A 27,390-nucleotide genomic window follows, 5' to 3' on the forward strand; every position below is an offset into this window, starting at 1 on the left:
ACAATAAATGCACATTTAGTCACATACCTGTTTGCCCATAAGCAAAAATGCATGCATTGTATCCCTGAAAGGCATTATCCAGAATCCCTTCTCCAAGGCACTTAAACACCACTTCCTGTCCTGCAAAATGATATAAAATAATTACAACAGGGCACAATTTATTGTATGCTGCAGTACTAATATTGTGCATTAGGGCTTTCAAAGGCTCATAGAAACAAGTGATGAGAAACAACAGTGTCTTATTCATGTGCTGCTTTTGCCAACTGTGGTCAATCACTGAGTGTCATTACATCCTTTCCTCTTCCGACAGCTGAGCTGCACGAGTGCCTGGCATACATTATACAGCCAAGCTTGCACTGTACGGAGTATGCAGTGCGTATACAGAGATACCCTTCTTTGCCAGGCGTCTGACTTCCAGGAATGACAACAGATTATACTCCCATCTCATCTATGTGAGCAGATCATCAATTATTCAATTCTTTGCCAATACAAAAATTAGATATATGTGCAAATCATAAAGATCTCTAATAGAACTGACTACGCAATCATTGTATTTGCTGGATGCTCTACTGTACAGAAGATAATACAATCCATGTCTGTAGAGATTTCAAAATTCTGACTCTTTACAAAAGAGATATCCAGTTCTGTATGAAATACAAATAATACTCTTTCCTACTCTATTGTGTTAGAATAGGACATTAAAACTTGGCATTTTACCTTGAGGAGGAGCTCTCAGCAGGATTTGGCAAAAATACACACTATAAAAATAGGCAGTACACAGGGCCTTATTCAATATGGATGCCATTACATACTGAACTCTTCATGCCCAGTGCACACGCGCAGCAGCCATACTGCACGCACACAGTGAGATACGATCGCATCTCATTTGTGCAGATGCCTCTGCCTGATTGACAGGCAGAGGCGTTCATGTAGCGGTCCAGGGCTGTGACATGGCGTAGGGTGGGCATGTAGTTGGAAATGGTGGCGCGTTCGAGGCAGACACGTGATGTCACATGCGGCCGCTGCGACCTAAAAATTGTGGCTCCGCGTCTGCTTTTGCAGCTTGGCTGCAGAGGCAGGGGGGCATACACAAACAAGCGATGCAATCGCAATTGAATTGCAATTGCATCGCTGGCAGGTATTTTCATGCTGGGTGGCCTTGCCCTGTACTGGACGGCCCCAGCATGTGAGTGCAGCCAATTGCAGTTTTGCAAAAATAGCAAAACTGCAACTGAAGCTGAGTAAGGTCCACAATACATCAGTAACTACTTAAATAGAAGCCTCTAAAAAAAATTGCATCTATAATTCACCAATAAATGTCTCAAATGTCTTGGTAGAGTAATGATCATTAAAATGAACACTCTCCTCAAATTCGTGTCTTTAATGCAAACTCTCCAGATTTAGGTTCCATTTCTGCTTTTTTCATGAGCATCTTAGTGTAATTAGTTATTTTGTATGGGGAGGACGATGTCCTAGACTGGGCATAACAGTCATTTGTCAGCATAAGTCTCAGGAGGCCTACAATTGTCAGATTTTCTGCAATACCACTTTGCAACACATTTGAATAGGATAATGACACAGGGGTATATTCATGAAGCAGTGAAAAGAGTGGAGAAGTGAGCCAGTGGAGAAGTTGACCACGGCAACCAAATCAGCATTGAAGCAACATTTATAATTTGCATACTATAAAATTATACAAAGCAGCTGATTGGTTGCCATGGGCAACTTCTCCACTGGCTCACTTCTCCACTCTTTTTACTACTTCATGAAAAGACCCCCATTCCGCAACTGAGAAGAAGTATGCTGCCTTGGACCCTAAACTTATCTTTATTTTCACACCCCACTATCCCCCCTACTCAAGTGCTGGCAGAAAGTCAGACAACTTACATATATATTCACCCTGATTTCTCACCGGACTAATTCTCAGTTCTCCCCCGGGCTAAGCTGAAGGCTCATTGAGACTTTGGAGCAGGGCCGACCTCTGTGGGTTGGTCAGCTTATAACTGGAGAAAAGTCTAGTAAATTTGCCACTTTAAAAACACAATTAGAGCTCTCTGTTCTATTGGACCTATTGTCAACTTCACCACTCTGTGGCTAAGACCAATGCATCGAGGACTGAATCAACTTCCTCTGAGTTCTAGAGCAGACGGGCGATAGGGCATATGATGGGTCTGGTATACTAGTAAATCAATCAATCAATCAATCAATCAATCAATCAATAATTAGCCGGCCATTACATCCATTATCAGATTCAATCTGTCTCAAGATCATGTTACATGCATCTAAAAAACATATCCAAAATACGACCATACCTTACACAAGACACTGCTAAAACTCTAATCCATGCTCTCATTGGGATCCGGTCTGAAGATCGACACTGTCTAGGTCGACAACTATAGGTCGACAGTACTAGGTCGACAGGGTTGGAAGGTCGACAGGGTTTCTAGGTCGACGTGTGCTAGGTCGACAGCCAAAAGGTCGACATGCATTTTTCAAAAGAGTTTTCTTTTCTTTTTTTTACTTTTTCATACTTAACGATCCACGTGGACTACGATTGGGACGGTAATCTGCGAGGCACCATGCCCGAAGCATGGCGAGCGAACACGGTGCACTAATTCGGCTTCCCCGGTCACTGTATGCAGAAAACGACACCAAACTCCCCAAAAAAACTCATGTCGACCTAGCACATGTCGACCTAGAAACCCTGTCGACCTAGTGGCTGTCGACCTATAGTGGTCGACCTAGACACTGTCGATCTAATAATCCACACCCCTCTCATTATCTCCCGCATTGATTATTGCAATAGTCTCCTAATTGGTCTTCCCAAAACGAGACTCTCACCACTACAATCCATTGGGGCGGCGAGGCTAAGCTTCCTCGCTAGACGTTCATCGTCTGCAGATCCACTCTGTCAGTCCGTCCATTGGTAACCTGTATTCTACCGTATTCAATATAAAATACTTCTACTCACACACAAGGCCATTAACCAAACTACACCAACGTACATCACTTCGCTTATCTCAAAATATCTCCCAACCCAACCACTTCGCTTATCACAAGACCTGCGTCTCTCATCCACACTCATTACTCGCTCCCACTCACGATTGCAGGACTTTCATCGGGCTGCACCCACTCTGTGGAATGCCCTACCATGCACAATTAGACTCTCCTCTAGTCTCCAAACCTTCAAGCGTTCCCTGAAAACTCACCTCTTTAGTCAGGCATATCAAATTCCAGAACCGTCCACATAACTTTCATAAACCTTCCTATCAAATTGAATCCACTCTGCACAGTCCACATGCATCTTGCGAAGAAGGTCAAAGCTTTGAGCCTGTTGGTGCCTCGGATCAAGATCCTACTCTACACCCCATCGTCCAATCCTGTGGAGCCCAGTGTACTCCGCAGCAGAAAACATCCCTATATTTACACACAGTTGTTTTAAACAGGCTACAACGCTAAACTTTTGTCATGAGTGTGATATGTGTTTTATACAATGATACTGAAATTTTACCACTGCTTCTCTTAAGAAATGGAGGCTTTTAAGTACAATGGACAGTGACAAAAAATGGGGAAACAAACAGAAAATAACCTATATCGTCTGCCTTTTGTGTTTGCTTAGTTTTTGTTTATTTGCTTTTGTTGTGGGTTTGGGTTGAGGTTTTTATTCTTAATATTTTCAATCTTATGGGGCGATTTGATACTCAGCGATGTGTAGTCACGATATGTGACAGAGCAGATCACCAAGAATTCCGATTAAGCAACACTGCCATTTTCCTGCGTGTATGGCAAAATGAGACATGCTGCCATCATAATGTGCCACTGTTCTGAGCATTACACCATTCCGATATTAATGGATTAATATGATTTCTGGCTGCTTTGAATTAAAAGTACATCTTAACAACGGAAGAGTACACCTATTATTTGTATAGAAAGGAAGCAAACAGCACTTTATTGGCCTACCCATTGTACCATCTGTGGTATTATATATGAGTGTTGCTGTTCCTCAGGAGAAGACTCAGCATTTTAGAAATGCATGTCACAAATATAGGGGTCTATCCATGAAGCAGTGAAAACTGTGGAGAAGTGAGCCAGCTGAGAAGAACCAATCAGCATTGAAGTAACATTTATAATTTGCATACTATACAATTGTACGGAGCAGCTGATTGGTTGCCATGGGCATCATCTCCACTGGCTCACTTCTACATTCTTTTCACTGCTTCATGAATAGATTCCAAAATCTTTTGACTTAAAAAGCCTCCATTTATTAACAATGCTTATAGCTATGAACCTCATTAGTGGTGATGAGATTCTTTTAGGGTCAGCTAAGTTTGGCACTATTTAGAGCCGAAGCTTGGAGTCTATTGGGGGTTAGGTGTTCGCCGGGGGGACCTCTGCAATTAAGTTTGGACTAAACTACTGACACCCCACAGGTCCTGGAGTCCTGCCTTATTGTCACTAGAGTTGGAGTACTGGTCACAAGGCAAAATCCAGAGACAAAGGGGTCTATTTACTAAGTCTTGGATGGAGATAAAGTGGACGGAGATAAAGTACCAGCCAATCAGCTCCTAACTGCCATGTTACAGGCTGTGTTTAAAAAATGACAGTTAGGAGCTGGTTGGTTGGTACTTTATCTCCTTCCACCTTATCTCCATCCAACGCTTAGTAATACCCCTTTCAGACTGACAATAGCCATGTCGCACCCGGGAATGTGAACACGGGTGCTTCCCAGGTGCGACCCGGCTAGAGACCCCTTCAGACTTACGGCCCGACCCGGCATATTGCCGGGTTGGTGACGTCACCGCTGACGCTACCGGACGTGATACTTGGAGATAATCATCTCCAAGCACCACCTCCTCCTATGCAGAGAACGGGTGCTGGGTCGCCTTGACCCGGCTTACCCGTTCACACTGCACCGCATCTCGGGTCGATTCCGGATTCAACCCAGGTCGAGACCTGGGATGAAATGCCGGGACGCTCGACCCGGGATATTCTTTCAGGACCCTTTCACACTGAGCAAATTCCCGGGTTGATGCGCGTTCATTCATGTGCAATAACCTAGGAAATATTTGTCAGTGTGAAAGGGGTATAAGTAGACACCATAGTCAGGACAGGCCACTATCAGAGTTCAGGACAGTCAGAATATCCAAGAAACAAGCTCAGGTCAGGCAGGCAAAAGGTCACAACAACAATAGAACCAACTTTAAATATTCTCAGCCTGTAGGGTATTGGCTGTAGTCAGGAAGTGGGTGGAGAGTAGAGTCACTTATGATGGTCAAGTGTAATAGAACAAGAATCTAAATAAACAAGAGCTACTGTGCGCCTCAACTGGCAGAGCTAATGTTCTTGCGTTCATAAGGTCCCTTAGGACACATAGGGGGGAATTCAAATGTTTGAAAAGTCAGTTGGGTGTTTGTTTTTTCCTGTCTATTAGATAGGAAAAAACAGACACCCAACTGACTTTTCAAACAATTGAATCTCCCCCATTAACTCTTTTTATTGCTGAATCAGGACAAAAGCTTTTAACACTTTTTTTGTTCATTTTGCAGGGATTCTTCTGTATAATGCACACCAGCCAGTTCCTAATCTAACATCACTGTCTTACTGATCAATTAATGCCCTCATCTTGTTTGTCTGTCTTTTACTGTACCACTTTTTACCATTAAACAGAAAATACATACAATGCACTGAAAACAAACAAAAACCTATCCTTAATATTGAAACCTGAATGATTAGAAGGCAACCTTGCAACTTTAACTTTGATGTATCATGCAGTGAAACAGTGGGGAAGTAAACCAATCATGAAGTTGATTGGTCGTCACAATTTCTTGACTGTAGCTGGCGACTGAGGAAAAACTTTATTTTTAAAATGGCTGACAAAGCAGTTATAGAGTTTCTAACCCACATGCGTGTCCACAAGAACATATGCTCTAGCTTTCCTATGTGATCTGACTGAAAGGAATCATTGATAATTTAAGCTTATTAATTTATTATCTCATTCTGAAAAGTACGCTATACAAGTAATTCCAATGTGTACATTAAGATATTTATTTTATTTATCTTTAAGGCATTATAAATTCTAAGCTTCTTTTTTTTTTTTAACTAGGTGGAACCTCATTTATGTCCAAGGAGATACTTTTTGGTCTCCCCTAATGCCCTACTAAATATTCAATATAAACTGGATAATATAAAAAAAATATATAAGCCAAACTTTTTTTTCATTGAATTACAAATTAATAAATACAACAAAAAAAACCATAGGAAAATAAATTTCATTATTGGTCTAGTAAAGCTAATTGGAATCTTTTTATTGCCTAATAATTCATTAGGGAAAGGGGGGGTCCAATGTGTTCTGATGGTGTCCCATACATTTTTAGCTCAAATTAGGGATTTGTATTCTTTTGAACCTGAACTGAAGCTGCAAGAAAATTGCAGTGGAAATTCCCACAGAAATTACTGTGACAGATTTTCCGCTCGACAATTGAATACGAAAAAACCTTATGGCTCGGGAAAAACAGTGAACATGAAATAACAGTATATCATGGCCCTCATTCCGAGTCGTTCGCTCGGTATTTTTCATCGCATCGCAGTGAAATTCCGCTTAGTGCGCATGCGCAATATTCGCACTGCGACTGCGCCAAGTATCTTTGCTATGAAGAAAGTATTTTTACTCACGGCTTTCTCATCGCTCCGGCGAACGTAATGTGATTGACAGGAAATGGGTGTTACTGGGCGGAAACACGGCGTTTTATGGGCGTGTGGCTGAAAACGCTACCGTTTCCGGAAAAAACGCAGGAGTGGCCGGAGAAACGGGGGAGTGGTTGGGCGAACGCTGGGTGTGTTTGTGACGTCAAACCAGGAACGACAAGCACTGAACTGATCGCACAGGCAGAGTAAGTCTGGAGCTACTCTAAAACTGCTAAGTAGTTTGTGCTCGCAATATTGCGAATACATCGGTCGCAATTTTAAGATGCTAAGATACACTCCCAGTAGGCGGCGGCTTAGCGTGTGTAACTCTGCTAAATTCGCCTTGCGACCGATCAACTCGGAATGAGGGCCCATATTTTCTTATTATGCCAAATATGTCTTGGAGTGCTATTTATTAACAAAAAAAAAAAATGCATTCAATTACAGTAGAATTTCCAGCCTCTGTGCAAAATGCTCAACGCTTTAATTTATTAACGGTTTCAAAGGTGTCAGAACCAGTGGTGTAGCCTGACCACTACCCAACTGAATCCTATGCCAGTGTCAGCAGCACCCAGATCCCAGCAGCGCCTCGCATATGATGTAATGACATAGCGACAGAGTGGTCATAGACCAGCATCAGCACTGAAGAGGACTGGGGGAGCCTCGGCCATGAGGCACACAGGACTTGAGGAAAGTATGCATGAGGTAAGTTAACGTGTGTGTGGGGAGGGAGGTGGTTGAGAGCACTGTACAAAGCAGAGACTGGGGTGGGGGATAGTGGACAATGCAGGTGGGGGATCAGCACAGGACAGGACGTACAGATGGAGCGGTGTGGTCAGAATACAAAAATAGAAATGGAGGGGTGTTCACCAAAGATCATAAATATGGGAGGACGGAAAGGGCATTTTTTGAGAGGGGAACGAAATAGAAGATCAGATATATAAAAACGATGAGTGGGGAGCACAATACAGGATAAACAGATGGCGGAGCACAATATTGGGACATATGGATTGGGGGGGGCACAAATGAAAACATACAGATTTGGGTGTATGTGGGGAGTCTGGAGGGTGATTATGGGTTATGGTTCAATGGGTCGACAGTCAGGTTAACATTACATGGTCTACATGCACAAGGAAAAAAGGTCCGACAGGTTGACATGGACAACACATGAAAAAGTTGACATGAGTTTTTGATTATTTTTTTTGGTGTTAAAATGTCCCTTTCAGCACGTGGAGCCCCCAATTAGTGCACCGTGTCCCCTTGCATTCGAGCAAGGTGCCTTGCTCCGCATGGTTTGGCTTAGGTTACTATGCCCAATCATAGTCCACGTGGATAGTAAAGTATGAAGTCCTGAGAATTCCCCCAAAAAATTCCCCCCAAAAATGATGACTATTTGAACCTGTCAACCATATGCATGTCGACCTTGTCACTGTCAACCTATGATCCGAATACTGTTTTTATAAGAGGCACAAGAAAATTACCTATTTTTCCATGCTCACTCCCCTTCACGTCAAAAACCACTGGTCAGGACAGTGACATAAAGCAAACTGTGTATAAGTGTCTTTGTATTTTGATCACCTTATGCTCAAAACTGTGGTGGCACACACGAGGTCTCCCCTTCGAAAAGTTATTCCACTCCACGTTTTCCACCAAGTTAAAAGAATAGCTGTTAATTAGGGTATTTCTTTCTGCACTGATAACCAACCACTATTTAGTCAGTCCCACAGACAGTTTATAAGACAGTTATCCAAAATATATGTTTGTCAATAATTTGTATCAACATTTACAATATATACATAGGGGTCAATTAAATTAGACACAACTTACTCATGGCTGCAAGTGCGGCTATATGTGATGTTTAAAGCACCTCCGGATCTTTGTTCACAGCCCCACAGGTCTGCACACAAAAGTACAAGGGGGAGAGCGGGCTGCAAGAACAGCAACTTGCCCTCCTTGCGCTGAATAAAATTGACCCCAAAGACTTAAGGTCAAGGGATCCATTGCTGCCCCCATTTCCCTACGCTTGTCAGGCATGTTCCTACTCAGTGCCTGCACAAGACAATTTTGCAGAAGTATCACCATACTCAATACTCATTATGGCTTTAACATAGCGATGTGCGGTATAAACGTAGCCCTAATAGTGAGAAACACAGAGACCTTGGGGGTCATTCTGAGTTGGTCACTAGCTGCTTTCGTTCACTGCGCAGCGAACAGGCAAAAAAACGGCACTTCTGCGCATGCGCACATGCGTCGTACTATTACAACGAACTATGTCGTTTCACACAAGGTCTAGCGAAGCTTTTCAGTCGCACTGCTGGCCGCAGAGTGATTGACAGGCAGAGGGCGTTTCTGGGTGTCAACTGACCGTTTTCAGGGAGTGTTCGTAAAAACGCAGGCGTGCCAGGAAAAATGCAGGCGTGGCTGGGCGAACGCAGGGTGTGTTCGTGACGTCAAAACAGGAACTGAACAGTCTGAAGTGATCAAAAAACTAAGGTTTATCCCGCACCAGACTGGAATATACGTTTTTAATTAGAGAAAAACCAACTAACAAAAATAGAACCCTATGGATGGCTATCCGTTATGTTGGAGGTGCTCCAGGAATAATGTAACGATGTACCAGTCTGAAGTGATCGCAAGCGCTGAGTAGGTCTGAAGCTACTCTGAAACGGCACAAAATTATTTTGTAGCCGCTCTGCGATATTTTCATTCGCACATCTGCAAAGTGAAAATACACTCCCAGTGGGAGGCGGAATAGCGGTTGCTCGGCTGCTAAAAACTGCTAGCGAGCGATCAACTCTGAATGACCCCCCTTGTGCAATGCTCTGTTCACCCTGAGTGTGACAGACACATGGAGGAGCAGATAGCTGCTCTCTATAGCAGGTGTGCCCAACCTGTGGCTCTACAGCTGTTGTGAAACTACAAGTCCCAGCACGCTTCACCAGCTGATCGGTAAGAGGGTGTGCTGGGACTTGTAATTTCACAACCGCAGGAGAGCCACAGGTTGGCCAGGCATGCTCTAAGGGAAACCATTCCGCAGAATGAACGTTAATTTTTCTACAGAGAATAACCAGAAGATAACCAGTTACTATGGGCAACGTCTCTATCTGTACTCTATAGAAGGTTTGATATATCTCCCCCATACATACACCTGTCTATCTCCAGAGTTTATTGAAAAGGGGCCAATATGAATGTTGACCAGAGAATGCATTGCATCTTACCTGCATATTTGGAAGTGTTTGTCTCATCCATTGACCAGAAACAGTAATCAAATGCAAACACCTGTGAAAAAAACAAGTGACAATGAAAATGTTATTTTGAAGAATATTCTATAAAGAAAAAATATTTTGGGGTAATTATCAATTAGCAGTATTAATGGGTGGTTGCAGATAAATATGTAAAACATTGGTGATTTTATCTAGTAGAAGAATACGGAATTTCTGATACCCAACTTGCATTTACTTCCGGGGCACGGCTATGAAGTACAAACAGTTTAATAATAAAGGCTGGTGAAAGAATCACTCGCCAAAAAACCTTGGCGCTGGTCTTAATTCTGAATTAATAAATATCTATGGATATTATAGCAGCTACTGGAAAAAGGTTAGCCAAATTCTACTAGTGGAACTAGTAGAAAATATTACACTGTGCTTAAATACTTACAATTATAGTCAGGTGCTCTAATCTTTCCACAATATAAACAACACAGAACTTGTTATATAAAAATATTCATTTTATTTGGTATATTTAAACATACATATATAAAAATAACACACACAAAAATATATATATATAAAAAAAAAGCAATCACACAGGTATATATATGGTATGAAAATGCTTTTGAAGATATCTTTCTTACAGGGCTGTTGTGGCATATAATATTTTTATAAAGTGGCTTATTAGTGCAGCATAACTGATTCTTAACATATAACACGGTCCCAGGCATTTCTGTTTAAATGGTCCTTTTATTTTTCACTGGCGTCCCAGTGTAATGATATAGCTTTTAAACAGTCACATGGGCTCTCATAAAAAGATAAATGCTTTCACTCCGGGTACTTTTATAGACAGTTAGTATATGTATGTATGTATGTATGTATGTATGTATGTATGTATATATATATATATATATATATATATATATATACTGCTCAAAAAATAAAGGGAACACTAAAATAACACATCCTAGATCTGACTGAATGAAATATTCTTATTAAATACTTTGTTCTTTACATAGTTGAATGTGCTGACAACAAAATCACGCAAAAATTAACAATGGAAATCAAATTTATTAACCCATGGAGGTCTGGATTTGGAGTCACCCTCAAAATTAAAGTGGAAAAACACACTACAGGCTGATCCAACTTTGATGTAATGTCCTTAAACAAGTCAAAATGAGGCTCAGTAGTGTCTGTGGCCTCCTCGTGCCTGTATGACCTCCCTTCAATGCCTGGGCATGCTCCTGATGAGGTGGCGGATGGTCTCCTGAGGGATCTCCTCCCAGACCTGGACTAAAGCATCCGCCAACTCCTGGACAGTCTGTGGTGCAACGTGGCGTTTGTGGATGGAGTGAGACATGATGTCCCGGGTGTAGTATGGTATGCCGGCGGCCGGGCTCCCGGCGACCAGCATACCTGCGCCGGGAGCCTGACCGCCGGCATACCAACAGTGTGGTGAGCACAAAGGAGCCCCTTGAGGGCGCGCTATGCGTGCCACGATATTTATTCTCCCTCCAGGGGGGTTGTGGACCCCCACGAGGGAGAATAGCTGTCCGTATGCCGGGTGTCGGGATCCCGGCGCCGGTATACTGTGCGCCGGGATCCCGACATTTGGCATACTGAAGACCACCCGATGTCCCAGATGTGCTCAATTGGATTCAGGTCTGGGGAACGGACTGGCCAGTCCATAGCATCAATGCCTTCGTCTTGCAGGAACTGCTGACACACTCCAGCCACATGAGGTCCAGCATTGTCTTGCATTAGGAGGAACCCAGGGCCAACCGCACCAGCATATGGTCTCACAAGGGGTCTGAGGATCTCATCTCGGTACCTAATGGCAGTCAGGCTACCTCTGGCGAGCACATGGAGGGCTGTGCGGCCCCCCAAAGAAATGCCACCCCACACCATTACTGACCCACTGCCAAACTGGTCATGCTGGAGGATGTTGCAGGCAGCAGAACGTTCTCCTTGGCGTCGCCAGACTCGGTCACGTCTGTCACATGTGCTCAGTGAGAACCTGCTTTCATCTGTGAAGAGCACAGGGCGCCAGTGGCGAATTTGCCTATCTTGGTGTTCTCTGGCAAATGCCAAATGTCCTGCACGGTGTTGGGCTGTAAGCACAACCCCCACCTGTGGGCGTCGGGCCCTCATACCACCCTCATGGAGTCTGTTTCTGATCGTTTGAGTAGACACATGCACATTTGTGGCTTGCTGGAGGTCATTTTGCAGGGCTCTGGCAGTGCTCCTCCTGTTCCTCTTTGCACAAAGGCGGAGGTAGCGGTACTGCTGCTGGGTTGTTGCCCCCCTACGGCCTCCTCCACATCTCCTGATGTACTGGCCTGTCTCCTGGTAGCGCCTCCATGCTCTGGACACTACGCTGAAAGACACAGCAAACCTTCTTGCCACAGCTCGCATTGATGTGCCATCCTGGATGAGCTGCACTACTTGAGCCACTTGTGTGGGTTGCAGGGAGGTCATACAGGCACGTGGAGGCCACACACACTACTGAGCCTCATTTTGACTTGTTTTAAGGACATTACATCAAAGTTGGATCAGCCTGTAGTGTATTTTTCCACTTTCATTTTGAGGGTGACTCCAAATCCAGACCTCCATGGGTTAATAAATTTGATTTCCATTGATAATTTTTGTGTGATTTTGTTGTCAGCACATTCAACTATGTAAAGAACAAAGTATTTAATTAGAATATTTCATTAATTCAGATCTAGGATGTGTTATTTTAGTGTTCCCTTTATTTTTTTGAGCAGTGTATATATACATATATATGGCCCCACATTCGTACCATGGGTGATCTCATCCCTTTGCATGCAATAGGTCCGGATGTCTGCTCGTATTGTCCCTACAGTGTGAAGATGGTTATTTATCTGGCGTGATGCACGTGGAACGATGGAGCGCCGTACCAGAAGTGACAGGTAGAAATGATGTATTAACGCGTTTCGTCTCCTAGCAACGGGAGACTTTCTCAAGACAAGTTTATATTGTGGAAAGACTAGAGCACCTGACTATAACTTGGAGTATTTAAGCGCACTGTTATGAAGTGGGCAGAATGCGGGAGGGGTGCCCACTCTTCTGGGGCTACGGGGGACTACCCGAAAAACTGTCTCTCTCCCGGGAGGATTCGGGAAAGTAGGCAAATATACCCTATTTGAGCATAGTAGAATGTGCTCTTTAATGACTGTGTGATATCCTTACTATGGGGTCCATTTATGAAGCAGTAAAAACAGTGGAGAAGTGAGCCAGTGGAGAAGTTGCCCATGGCAATTAATCAGCTGCTGCATATCATTTTACAGAAAGCACTTGATAAATGCTACTTAAAAGCTGATTGGTTGCCATGGGCAACTTCTCCACTGGCTCACTTCTCAACTCTTTTCACTGCTTCATGAATAGACCCCTATACCTGCTTACACTGCTACAGTTCAATTCACTTATCTTTTAGATATATTATTTGTGTGTTATTTATTGCTTATTTATCATGTAATATATAATATTTAAAAGGAGAAGCTTGTTATTTTGTTGGTAACTGTTGGTTAATGTGAATAATTAATATATTACACCTGCTGGGCGCAAACGGGAACCTTTTTCTTTATATCAAATACAAAATGTGTTCAAATTTCAACACTTTTCAACATAACTATCTATCAAGCGCGGTCTCCAATAACATTGCAGAAGGCACTGCTTAACCTGCGACTATTCTAAGGCAACATAGGGTGGCTTCTTCTACAACGAAAGTTTGATTGTGTCATGTGCAAACAAATTTAAAGACAGCTGTAGCTGACCAACTAGGAATACGATATAATGAAGACTTTAACTTGGACTTACATGTGGGTGTATAACGCTAAGCACCTGCCCTGGTGCTCCCTGAAATTCCTAAGTGGCTATCCCTCACATGTTTCATAGCTGGAAAAGATTAACTATCTTCTCTGTATAGACTACTTCTATGTGGTTCAGAAAGTGCTGACTGTCTTGTTCTTATGTACAGTGTGTAATGCGCTAGGGTTTTATAGCCATATGGTGACACAGACAATTTGATACAAATTTGGAGCAAAAATAGAATACTGCTACATTTATCAACAAACTAAAGCTATGGATATTACCATAAATGTAATAAGGTTAAGCCACTGAAACTGGACACACAATAATGAACTGAAATATGGAATCGGTAAAATGTGCTACACATTTGGAAAGCACCCAGACATCTTATGATTAGCATTTACAGCTGTGGAGGAGAAAAACATATTTTTTTTTTCTGAAGCAGCAGTCTGAGATGAAAATCTCATAACATGACCTGCAACGCTGAATGAGAGACACACAAGAATTCCATTGTTCCAGTACTGAGCACTGGCTGAGCTAGCGGATGAGAAGCTCTAACAAAGCACAACAAGCCCAGAGGTCACTTCAGATCATTATTGTGCCTGATTTATCACAGAAATCGCAGCTACTTCCTTTACTGTACCATAGTCACAGGGGGCAACGGTATAGTTATGACAGGAGTCTGTGGGCTAGATGCATCAACGCTTGGGGAGTGATAAAATGGAGAGAGAAAAAGTCCCAGCCAACCACCTACTAACTTGAATTTTTCAAACACAGCCTATGACATGGCATTTAGGAGCTGATTGGCTGGCACTTTTACTCTCCACATATTCTCACTCTCCAAGCAATGATGCATCTAGCCCACAAACTGTTATGTGAAGCTTTATTTTAAAGCATGAAACAAACTGTGTCACCAAGGCAGGATTATATTAGGAGCGGTCGTCAAGGGCCCCCACGAATTGGAGGTCCTCATAATACCAGAGACATTGCCCCTGGCTGGCTCCTGGCAATATTGCAATGATACATCACATCTGTTGCTGGAGGGATGTCACTGCCAGCAGCATCACGGACATGATGTACTATGCTGCCTGTAAGGTGTATAGTAACAGCGGCAGGTGTGGCGGAGGGATGTCACTGCCAGCAGCATCACGGACATGATGTACTATGCTGTCTGTAAGGTGTATAGTAACAGCGGCAGGTGTGGCGGAGGGATGTCACTGCCAGCAGCATCACGGACATGATGTACTATGCTGCCTGTAAGGTGTATAGTAACAGCGGCAGGTGTGGCGGAGGGATGTCACTGCCAGCAGCATCACGAACATGATGTACTACGCTGCCTGTAAGGGGTATAGTAACAGCAGCAGGTGTGGCGGAGGGATGTCACTGCCAGCAGCATCACGGACATGATGTACTATGCTGCCTGTAAGGGGTATAGTAACAGCGGCAGGTGTGGCGGAGGGATGTCACTGCCAGCAGCATCACGGACATGATGTACTATGCTGCCTGTAAGGTGTATAGTAACAGCGGCAGGTGTGGCGGAGGGATGTCACTGCCAGCAGCATCACGGACATGATGCACTATGCTGCCTGTAAGGGGTATAGTAACAGCGGCAGGTGTGGCGGAGGGATGTCACTGCCAGCAGCATCATGGACATGATGTACTATGCTGCCTGTAAGGTGTATAGTAACAGCGGCAGGTGTGGCGGAGGGATGTCACTGCCAGCAGCATCACGGACATGATGCACTACGCTGCCTGTAAGGGGTATAGTAACAGCGGCAGGTGTGGCGGAGGGATGTCACTGCCAGCAGCATCATGGACATGATGTGCTACGCTGCCTGTAAGGGATATAGTAACAGCGGCAGGTGTGGCGGAGGGATGTCACTGCCAGAAGCTTCATGGACATGATGTACTACGCTGCCTGTAAGGTGTATAGTAACAGCGGCAGGTGTGGCGGAGGGATGTCACTGCCAGCAGCATCACGGACATGATGCACTACGCTGCCTGTAAGGGGTATAGTAACAGCGGCAGGTGTGGCGGAGGGATGTCACTGCCAGCAGCATCATGGACATGATGTGCTACGCTGCCTGTAAGGGATATAGTAACAGCGGCAGGTGTGGCGGAGGGATGTCACTGCCAGAAGCTTCATGGACATGATGTACTACGCTGCCTGTAAGGGGTATAGTAACAGCGGCAGGTGTGGCGGAGGGATGTCACTGCCAGCAGCATCATGGACATGATGTACTACGCTGCCTGTAAGGGATAAGTAACAGCGGCAGGTGTGGCGGAGGGATGTTACTGCCAGCAGCATCACGGACATGATGTACTACGCTGCCTGTAAGGTGTATAGTAACAGCAGCAGGTGTGGCGGGGGGATGTCACTGCCAGAAGCTTCATGGACATGATGTACTATGGTATGACGATGCTGGAACGGGGCAAAGCAGTGGCAGTTGTGTGGATTGGGGTGTCAATTTTAATGCTGGGGGTCCCCACAATTTTGTTGCCCTGGGCCCCTACAAGCCTTACCATTCTAAATAATAGTCTTTTGTAAATGAAAACTTTCATAATCTCTGCATATGGTTTAAATAAAAAATGTCAAATGTCAAATATAAAGAGAAATTGGAATAAATGCAGCATTTGTCCCAGCAGGTCATATAGTAGATCATGTCCACCATCACACCTTCGTCATTATTCTTCTATATAACAACGCGATTGCCACCACCCTTTTCCTAGATGCCAGCCTGTTATGGGCAAATAGTTGATATAGACTCATGAAGTGTTGAACTACAAGGCAGTATCAGCTAGCCCAGGAGGCCCGCAGAACACACATGAAAGTAATTCTGTAGTACAAAGATAAAAATCAAGCTCTATTTATAACAAAATGATCGAGTTTGAACTGTAGCAAAATCAGAAATATAAAAAAAAGTACAATAGAAAAAAACATGATGCTGCCAAAAACTACAAATACAATAAATTAATAGTAGACAGAAGCTGGTCTAAAACATCAAATAATAAAGTTCAATAAAAATATAATACAGTATATACAGGTCAGGAGATCGACTCCGGAATCCTGACCATAAGTATAGCAGGCAGGTTAGGGCTGGGTGGTGAAGAGGGGTGGGAAGGTTACCTTTAGGCACCACCTCTTAGGGTTAGGCTGCGGAGGGGCTAAGGGTTAGGCTGCAGGAAGGGAGGGAGGGTTAGGCTGTAGAAAGGGGGGGTTAGGCACCACTCGGGGGAGGTTAGGTTTAGGCACTAAGGAGGGAAAGGATTAGGGTTAGGCTTAAGGAAGGGAGGATTAGGGTTAGGGGGTAGGGGAAAGGAGGAGGGGGCAGTCTTACCTTCCCCCTGTTGGGATTTCAACTATTGGGATGTCAGTGTCGGTATTCTGACTGCCGGCATTCCGTACGCAGGCAAATCATACTGAACCCATATACAGATCCTCTTGTAATAAGCATTCTTCTGAAGCTCTGATTTAGATTATACTTACTGAACACCAGTGAGGTATGTGCCTTGAAAACTTGCAGGGTATGGGCAAATGCACAGGGAAGGGGTTTCCTCCTCTTGGCCATAGGAGAGGATTATGGCTTCCTCTTAGTCAGAATTCTCTCCCCTCCTCTTAACCATGAGGTGTGAGAATGTGTGCTTAAGGTGAATACACACGGTGAGATTCGGGCTAACCCCAATTCTCAATGTGCGATAGTGACTAGGTCGGTATCGCAAGCATATAATGACTGTGCTTGCGATACTGGCTTTGTCCGATTTTGGCTGAGTGTCAATTTTGACTATCTTTTCTACGAGATAGACTGTGCAGGCAATTTTGACTATCTAGGCTTGCGAGACCGACCGCGCGGGACCGCGCATCGGCATCGCAAGGTGACTTTCACCTTGCAATCAGCACTAACTTTCCTTACGATTTTAACTATATAGTCAAAACCACACTAACCCCAAAAATAAGTGTGTCGACCATGGTCATGTCGACCTTTTGACCCAGTCGATCTTTTCCAGTGTCGACCTTTCATATGACAACCATTTGTCCATGTCAACCTTGTGCCCTTCGATCTAATGAATGTAGACCTAATGAATGTGGATTTTGTATACCACACCCACATTTGAAGACTTCCCTCTAGAAATCCTGCGTTTGCCCCTGCAGGGGACGCAGTTGTTTAGCCATAAATGATATTCCAGTGTGTATATTGTGGCTGCTTATAACATTGTGGTCAGCGGTGAGGTCACTTTCGGTCAACCGCTGACCACAAAGTTCCCACCATTGGTTACAATGGAGCGCATAGGCGCTACATTGTAACACTGCCGTGTGCCGCCTGTCAGACAGTACAGGAGCACACAGCCGAACAGGAGGGTGCCACAACGTGGCGCTCCCCGATTGGCTGAAGAAACCCACTTAGACATCAGTCAGAGGGGGTTTCTGGCATTCGGGGAAAGGGGTCCCATGTGAAAACATGGGGCCCCTTTCAGTTCGTGGTCGGGTGTCCCGTTTTTTTATTTTTACAAGTACGTGGATTACAAATGGATTATCCGAGGAGCCCTCTACACTGGATTTGGTGAGTAGAATTTTTTCAACAGGTACACCATGGATTCTACATGGAGAAGAGGACCGACCCTCGTGTGAACATAAGGTAAGTATGTGTATATGGTGGTGTGTATGTATGCATTAAAGTTATACTTTCAAGATGTGTGTGTAATGTCTTTATTGGGGTATTTTTTTTGTAGTAGTACTACAGGTACCAGCGGGCCCGGTTTTCCGCCGCATGCTGGTACTTGTGGTTCTCCAAGTACCAGCTTGCGGGGGAGGCTTGCTGGGACTTGTAGTACTGCTACTAAAAACAATATTCATTACTTTCAACAAAGGCTATCAGCCCCCCATCCGCAGCCCATTGGATGGGGGGGACAGCCTCGGGCTTCACCCCTGGCCCTTGGGTGGCTGGGGGGGGGACCCCTTGATTGAAGGGGTCCCCACTCCCCCAGGGTACCCCGGCCAGGGGTGACTAGTTGGATATTTGATGCCACGGCCGCAAGGCACTGTATAAAAGTGACCCCCGGCTGTGGCATTATCTGTCCAGCTAGTGGAGCCCGGTGCTGGTTTCAAAAATACGGGGGACCCCTACGCTTTTTGTCCCCCGTATTTTTGGCACCAGGACCAGGCGCAGAGCCCGGTGCTGGTTGCTTAAATATGGGGGAACCCCTGTCAATTTTTTTCACATATTTTTGCAACCAGGGCCGGCTCAAAGAGCCCGAGGCTGGTTTGGCTTAGGTGGGGGGACCCCACGCAATTTTTTTTTTAAGTGTAAACATTTTTTATTTTTTTTACAAGGTGCACAATGAAGCCCTGCACGGATCTCTCAGATCCGGCCGAGATTCATTGTATTAAAGTCGGCAGTGTTTTACAAGTCACTCACGTAAAACACTGCCTAAAAAAACGAATGACATCGACATCGGAAAAACCGAAAATGCAGAATACGGCAGCTTAGTAAATTAGTCGTAATCAATTCAAAAAGTTGCATATTTACACTTTCGATGTCATTCGTGATTGAACTTTGACCTCAAATGGGAATATACGATTCTTAGTAAATTTACCCCAAAATCTCAAGTAAAGATAGTCAAAATCAGTGATTCAGGGGGTCGGGGAGTTCAGGGGAAATCACAAAGTCAAAATTGGAGATAGTCAATATCTCACGTGTGTATGCACCTTGAGATGTATCTGAAGATCACGCAGAAAATTAGCTTGAAAGTGAAAAGCAATAAGCAGCCACTACTCGTATACACGGTGAAACATCATTTACTGTTAAAGTGTCTATGTCATGAAAAATAGCCCGTCACCTGCAATATTTGAAGAAGCATACCTCACCAGTAATTGGCGAGTTTAATCTATATCAGAGCTTTTGGAGAACGTTTATCATACTATAAGAGGACCAGTAATTGGCGAGTTTAATCTATATCAGAGCTTTTGGAGAATGTTTATCATACTGTAAGAGGATCTGTAAAATAAAGAAGAAGATTTTTATTGAACTTTGGGATCTACTGTATTCTTGGAGGAAGAAAAAGTGGACGGTGATAAAGTACCAGACAGTCAACTCCTAACTGCCATGTTACAGGCTGTGTTTGAAAAATGGCAGTGCAGTTAGGAGCTGGTTGGTTGGTACTTTTTTTCCATCCACTTTCATTCTGTTCAACGGAGGAGCGCAGTAAGCATTGTTTTCACGATGCGGTACATCCTACCACTTACCGCAACTATACTAATCGCATATGTACTAACGGGAGGCACTCGATATACCGGCTGTCGGGATCCCAGCGCTCAGCATACCGGCTGTCGGGATCCCAGCGCTCAGCATACCGGCGCCGGGATCCGACAGCCGGTATACCGACAATTATTCTCCCTCTTGGGATGTCCACGACACCCCTGGAGGGAGAACAAATAGCATTGTGCGCGTAGTGCACCACCGTGCCCGCAGTGTTTGGCGAGCACAGCGATCACGCAAGGGGCTCTTTTGCGATCGGCTGCAGCCAGGATCACGACAGCTGGCCACTCGTAGTACACCCTGTACTAACATATGCGATAAGTGGGGGCGTGGCCTGGCTGACAATAGAGGAAGCTGCACTATACATGGGCTCCAGCCTGCAAGTCTGCAGAAAGCCCTATAACTCCCCGTTCGGTGCCCTGAATCTCCCTGCTTGTGCCCCACCGCCTCTCTCCTTGTGATCCTGCTCTGGGGGAGCGAGCTGCGGAGTCGGAAGACAGCTCTGACTGTCTTTGCGGATTGCGGCCCTCCCCCACATGTGAAGCCGGGGCCTCGATTTTACATCACCTCCGGGGCCGAGAACGGAGCGGCGTGCGGGTGCCGGATATCTCTAACCCCCTCCCCTCCCGCTGCCTGGGACCTATTGCCTCGATCCTCCGTGCTGGAGGTCGTCTCGGCTGGAGACTGGGAGCGGAAGAACCAGCACTATCTCCTCCGGCGGTGAGTGACTTGCAGCGGCGGCCATCTTACCTCCCTGCACAGCCACGCCAGCGATACACCTGGAGGCGGGAGCCTAGGTACATTTCCACGGGGGTCCTCACACCTGTCCTCTCTCCTCGCAATCGCTGGGGGGGTCCCGCTGAGTCGGGGAGCGCTTCTCAGCCCTCCCGCGGATTGCGGCCTTCCCCTCAGCGTGAAGCCGGGACCTGGAGCTGAGACCGTGGCCAGGCCGGAGATCCGGGACCATACAGCTGACTCCACGGAGCTCTTTCAGATCCCTGGGGGACCTCTGGCGACGAGCTTGGTAGCTCCTACAGCCCCCTGCCTGCCGCACTAGAACCCCGGAGCGCGGGACACGGAGCGGGGGACGCGGCCTATTGAGACGGGAACGGAGCGGCGGCCATCTTGCCTTCAACTGCGGAGCTCGTGAGACGGCGGGACTCCGACTGGGTGAGCTGCTGCCCCCCTCCCTTTAACTCCTAGTCCCCTGTCACTGCGGCGGCCAAATCTCCCTGTCGCTGAGCTCAGTCTCTCTGAGCTTCGGTCGCCGCACCTGCCGCCGGCCGCTGTCCGCATCCTGGCTTGCAGTGACTCCGGGAGCTCCCTGGATAAGGACACCACTGTGACCCTCACTACCCACTGTCAGGCAATATAGGGAGTCACACGCCTTCGGGCTCTACGATCACATGAGCCACGGAGCTCACTCCAGCTACATCGAGCGGCGAATCGGCTCTCCCCTCCCCCTCCAGGGCTCGGACGACTGGGTCAACTTCCTACCATACTGTGCCACCAACCGGATAAAGCGCACATCATTTAATCCAGCCCTGCTGCACTGCGGCCGGTTACTGGCTGGTCCGTGACCGAGCTAGTGTGCTCCTTCCCCCCCCTTCACTTGGCTACCGTGATCGACACTAGTGGAGGCTACCTACCTTATTCTACAATGCTGGTTTTGTCCCACACTTGATTACCACCTACCTTGACCACTACGATGTGAGGTTCATATGATGCCTGCTTTATGCTAAATCATTCTGCGACTAGGTTGCGACAAGGGACTCATTATTAATACTATTCATTAGGTCTCTGGGGGTTGACACCAACTCATCTCGTAATTGTGACATCAGCTCCGCTGAACCGATAATATTAGTGGACACCCATCTATATCTTCACACTCCGATATGTCGCAAAAGAACCGCAAGACCCCTGCTCAAGCTAAGCCTAGTATTCTCCGGGCATGGGAAAAAGCAGGCGTCACACCACGAGGCTCCCCCAATGTAAACCACATGTCGGATGCCGATGATGCGCCTTCTCCGAAGTCAGGTCTCACGACCCAAGATGTGGTTGCAATCGTCACTAAAACCATTCAAACGGAAATGAGATCAATCCTGGCTGAATTTAGAACTGAACTCGCTGATCTCGGCACCCGCACAGATTCCCTGGAACGCAAAGTAGATGAAGTCTGCCAATACCAGGTGGTGGTCGAACAGGAGCTATCGGAAATTCGTGCAGATATGGCCCAGCAGGAGGACCATTTGGAGGATATGGACAACCGGAATCGCCGGAACAACGTCCGGATCCGTAACATCCCGGAGAGCGTTTCTATGGAGGGCCTCCCGGCTTTTCTGGAGGGCCTACTGCAGACCATGACTCCCGAGATCTCTAAGGATTTCCTCCTTCTCGATAGAGCACACCGAGCCCTGCGCCCACGTCCGCCACCCACCCAACCCCCAAGAGATGTCATCCTGCGGTTCCACTATTACAAAACGAAAGAGAGGTTTATGATGGCGGCCCGGGAACATCAAACGGTTCTCTACTCTGGAGCCCAGCTGCAGATCTTCCAGGACTTAGCCCCCTCCACGCTTCGAAAACGCAAGGACCGTACCGCTATCACCAAAGTCCTTCGAGATAACTCCATTAAGTACAAGTGGGGTTTTCCGTTCCAATTACACGTCACAAATGATGGCTCTCATCACTCGATAAAAACGCCCGCCCAGGGCTATGACTTCCTCAGAACCTTGGGTATATTTGAGTCTCTTCCGGATGAGATCCGAAAGCAACTCCCTGTCACCTCCCCTAGGAGGCCTGGGGCTCCTACCCCCGAATGGTCTACCAAATGAGCGAATGGAATTCCCTCTTCGGATCAGTAGATATAATGGATATTGCATATTGGCCCTTCCCCTATTTACTGTCATAGTGGCCTACTGACATATTGTTTTACATGTTGGTTATCTGAGATTTGACAAATTTAGTGATTTAGGTTGTTCTGCCTGATTTCTAAATAACGCTACATGACGATTCTGTTTTGGTGGTGGCCGCGTGCTCTGGGGTGGGCCGGCTGCTGGGCCGCTCTGCTCCAGAGGGCGACACGGCCTTCTACAACCAGTTTATCCGTTCCAAATTTAAGGCTTTTTACATGTTGCCTATAGCTTCTTTAGATCTCAATGTATACCCACCTGCCTTGGTCCTTGCAATAGAGGAGATGTCCACTTTACATCTAAATGCATTCTCGATATATATGCAATATTATGCTGGTCTTTCTTTCCTCCGTTTATATCATATTATTTTCCACATCTAGGTTTGGTGGCTGGATCGATTGTGCGCAGTCTGTGCCTCCTGCATCTCGGTTCTGGGTGGTCCCTTCATTCTGTGTTGGTCTCGTGCCTTGAATTGGTAAGGCTAATCTGTCGTTAGATCCTAGGGGGCCACTCGGATACCGACTCTGGACGTGACGATTGTAGCTACTATTGTGGTCATATACCACCATTAACTCATCAGGGCAATGTTGTAGGCCACACTCATGTTGTACTTTAAGATGTCCTGGTTGAATTTACATAGGAAAGTACTGTTATTGTTAACATGACTACTGATAGCGATGTCTTCCCTTCTCTGCTAATTCCTTTTTACTCCCTGATCTGAATTTCCCGCTTCCCTTACCCTGGTTCGCAGAATGTACCTCTTTTTTCTTATACTTTTCTGTATGTTCCTCATCTTCCTTGTTATGTGTTATTATTGGTGCGACCCCACACCCCGAAGGAGCTGCCCACTTGGCGCCCGCCCCTTCATACCTGGACCCAACCCGTTTCTAGGAAAGGGTCTAGCCCTTCAGTTCGTATTCACGATCTCACCTGTTTCTATTGTCTTTTCTCTCCCTCTTTCATACCCCATTGTCGACCGAGTCAAGGGCTATCCTTTCTATTGAGCTATGCTATCTTTCAACCCCCATGACTCTAAAAGTCTTATCCATTAACGTCAATGGCCTTAATTCCCCGACCAAGCGCTCCATGGCGTTTCAGTTTTTTGCCAGACAAAAAGCTGATATCATATTCTTACAGGAGACCCATTTCAAGGACCCTCACCCCTCACTAAGCTCCAAACATTATCCTCATGCCTTTTATTCTACAATGTCAGCTAAACGCAGAGGCACTGCCATTCTGGTCCATCGTGACCTGCCCCTGGTTGTCCGGGACACAATTCTCGATGACATGGCAGATTTGTGATTCTCTCCGGCTCCCTTAATCAAATTCCCATTACTTTGGCGTCGGTTTACGCTCCAAACATGCGGCAGGGTTCCTTCTTTAAAACGTTCTCTGACCACCTCTCTAAATTCTCAAATCCCTGGGTTATTGTGGCCGGTGATTGTAATGCTACAATGGATCCCCATGTTGACAGATCCCGCCCAAGCGCTGGGCCCTCTCCCCACACGAAACTGTCTCGACTCCTCCAGACCTGTGTCACTGCACACAATTTGTATGATGCTTGGAAAACGCTTTACCCCTCCGCTAAGGGCTATACGCACTACTCCCCACAACACGATATATACACTCGCATTGACTACGTTTTTGTAGATAGGGACTCCACTCAATCCCTTCTAGGCGCCCAGGTGGTCCCGATCACCTGGTCTGACCATTATGCGATACTGCTTGATCTTACTTGTTCCCATAAACCTCCGACTTCCCGAAAATGGCGCCTTAATGAGTCCCTACTTCTTAAACCCGATAATGTGTCTCAAATAGAAGACGCGATCCATCACTTCCTAGCTGATAACCTCTCCCCCGACATTTCGTCAACAATCCTCTGGGAACCACATAAGGTAACATTGCGGGGTCTCCTCATTAGCCTTACGTCTACTCAGAGGAAGATTGAGTCTAAACGGATCGCGGACCTAGAGATTGAATTAACCTCCCTGACCCTTCGACATCAGCGGTTCCCCAAACGCAAATTATATCTAAAAATACTTGCCCTGAAAGGGCAACTGTCCCAAATCCTCACAAAGAAAACGATCAAGTCACTGTTGTGGATCCGCCAAAAGTTCTACGAAAAGTCGGACAAGGCAGATACTTTATTAGCCCGTCGACTGCGCGAGAAACGCACGATCAATCGAATTCAGGCTTTGAGATGTCCTGACGGATCCACAACGTGCGATCCTAAAGTGATGGCTTCCCTCTTCCAGGAATATTTTGCTTCCCTTTATAACCTCCCCTCTGAGGCCGCTACCGATCCACACCATATCTCAACTATCCAACACTATCTCTCCTCTTGTCACTTACCGAAACTATCTACAGCAGATCTTAAGATACTCAATGATCCCATTACCCACGAGGAAATCCTTATCACAATTGGGCAACTTCGCCGCTCTTCCGCACCTGGTCCTGATGGATATACTGCCATATATTATAAGAAATTTTCCCAAGCCCTTCTTCCTATGTTACATTCACTGTTTAACTCATTGATGGAGGGGAGTTCTCTTGACGCAGCTACCACCAGAGCCAATATTATAGTTATCGCCAAGCCTGATCGGGATCCTCTGGAAATGAAAAACTATAGACCCATCTCATTATTAAACACAGATTTAAAGCTATTCGCTAAAATCCTGGCAAATCGACTCGCCCCTTATCTACCCACATTGATTCACCCAGACCAAGTAGGCTTCATCCCCAATCGTCAGGCTGCTGATAATACTCGGCGCCTTATAGATCTCATTCACCTCTCCCATCGGGACTCCACCCCAACTTTGGTGGTGGCTCTTGATGCCGAGTAGGCCTTTGATAGGGTAGCCTGGCCCTTTATACAGCAAGCCCTACAGGCTGTAGGAATTCAAGGTCCATTTTATAATGCTATCACCTCGCTTTATGTTAACCCTTCAGCGTCAGTTCTGGTTAATGGCCTTACCTCCCCGCCATTGACTATCAGAAATGGCACCCGACAGGGATGCCCACTTTCCCCCTTACTTTTTGCCCTAGTGATGGAACCGCTGGCGGCGAAAATCCGACTGAACCCCAACATCTCAGGTATACTGGTGGACAACCATGAATATAAAATTGCACTATATGCAGATGATGTCATTCTGACTCTGACCGACCCACACACTTCCTTACAACACCTTTTTGAGGAGATCCATACATATAGCTCCATCTCAAACTATAAACTCAATGCTGACAAAACAGAGGTTTTAGACCTACATATCACTCCACGGGACCTCAGTCTTTTGCGCTCCTCCCATTCCTTTAAATGGCAAAATACTAAACTTAAATATTTAGGCATTTACCTAACCAAATCCTATTCATCATTATATGCTGCTAACTTCCCGCGGTTGATATCCTCGCTTAAAGCAGATCTTGCTGCCTGGAATAAATTATTCATTTCTTGGTTTGGTCGTATCGCGGCAGTCAAAATGAATTTACTGCCACGGATATTATACCTATGGCAAACCCTACCTATTCACATCCCAGTTAAAATATTGAAGAATCTACTGTACAACGAGATATATCTAGCTTCATCTGGGCTGGGAAAAAACCCAGAGTTAAGATACGGTTGCTCCAACAACACCGCTCGGAGGGCGGTCTTGGTGTACCAGACCTCATTCGATACTATCGAGCCACACACTTGGCCTCTTGTGTTCTCTGGCACTCACCTCCGGCACAGAGAACGTGGACTTTTCTCGAGGCGCATTCTCTCCGTATGTTCTCACCCTCAACCCTACTATGGTGCCCATCCCGCTCCCGACCCACCTCTAACCTCCTCTTGCCGACAGTGCGCTTTTCCCTGTCAATATGGGATTTCTGTACTCGCTTTTATCAACTCCGCTCTCATAACCCCTACTTAACTCCTTTATGGAACAATGCGCACTTCCCGCCAGGCAATAACCACTCTGCATTTCACCATTGGACAGCGCATAATATTCTCTTTCTACAGGACATTGCTCCTCTTTCCTCATTCCCATCTTTTGCAAATCTGCAATCCCGCTACTCGCTTCCCCATTCGGTATTCTACCAATTTTTACAAATCAGACACTTCTACGGAACACTCCCTAAACCCACCCACCCTATTATAGCTACCCCTCTGGAAATATGGTGTTGCGGCTCCCGCTCAACGAAGGGTCTCCTCTCGCGCATTTACCGGGTGTTACTGACACACAATGTCCCCTCCAAGGAGAGTCATGAGCTGGCCTGGGAACGGGAGGTGGGAGAGATTTTAACCGTGGAGGAATGGGAGGATATTAGACAGGAAATTACCAAAAGTTCTATCTCAGTGCGTATAGCTGAAAATTCCTATAAATTGTATTACCGCTGGTATCTAGTCCCTACTAGACTACATTCTATCTATCCCGCGTGCTCCGATGAGTGCTGGAGACTGTGTGGATGCAGAGGGACCCTGTTGCATGTTTGGTGGTCTTGTCCAACGGTCCGCCAATATTGGAG

At 45.9% G+C, this 27,390-nt stretch overlaps 1 protein-coding gene across 4 annotated transcripts in view; it reads right to left on the minus strand.

Annotated features, from left to right (window-relative positions):
- The window catches only part of KIF13A (kinesin family member 13A), a 477,346-nt gene that overhangs the window by 298,496 nt on the left and 151,460 nt on the right, over positions 1-27,390 (minus strand). For all 4 annotated transcript variants that reach the window (XM_063923222.1, XM_063923220.1, XM_063923221.1 and 1 more), the window contains exons 4-5: positions 9,903-9,963; positions 28-120 (exon numbers count right to left, since the gene is read on the minus strand). In XM_063923222.1, coding sequence (XP_063779292.1) covers positions 28-120; positions 9,903-9,963 — 154 coding nt within the window. The remainder of the gene's footprint in view (positions 1-27; positions 121-9,902; positions 9,964-27,390) is intronic.

Source organism: Pseudophryne corroboree, chromosome 5 (assembly GCF_028390025.1).
Source record: "Pseudophryne corroboree isolate aPseCor3 chromosome 5, aPseCor3.hap2, whole genome shotgun sequence".
Taxonomy (NCBI): domain Eukaryota; kingdom Metazoa; phylum Chordata; class Amphibia; order Anura; family Myobatrachidae; genus Pseudophryne; species Pseudophryne corroboree.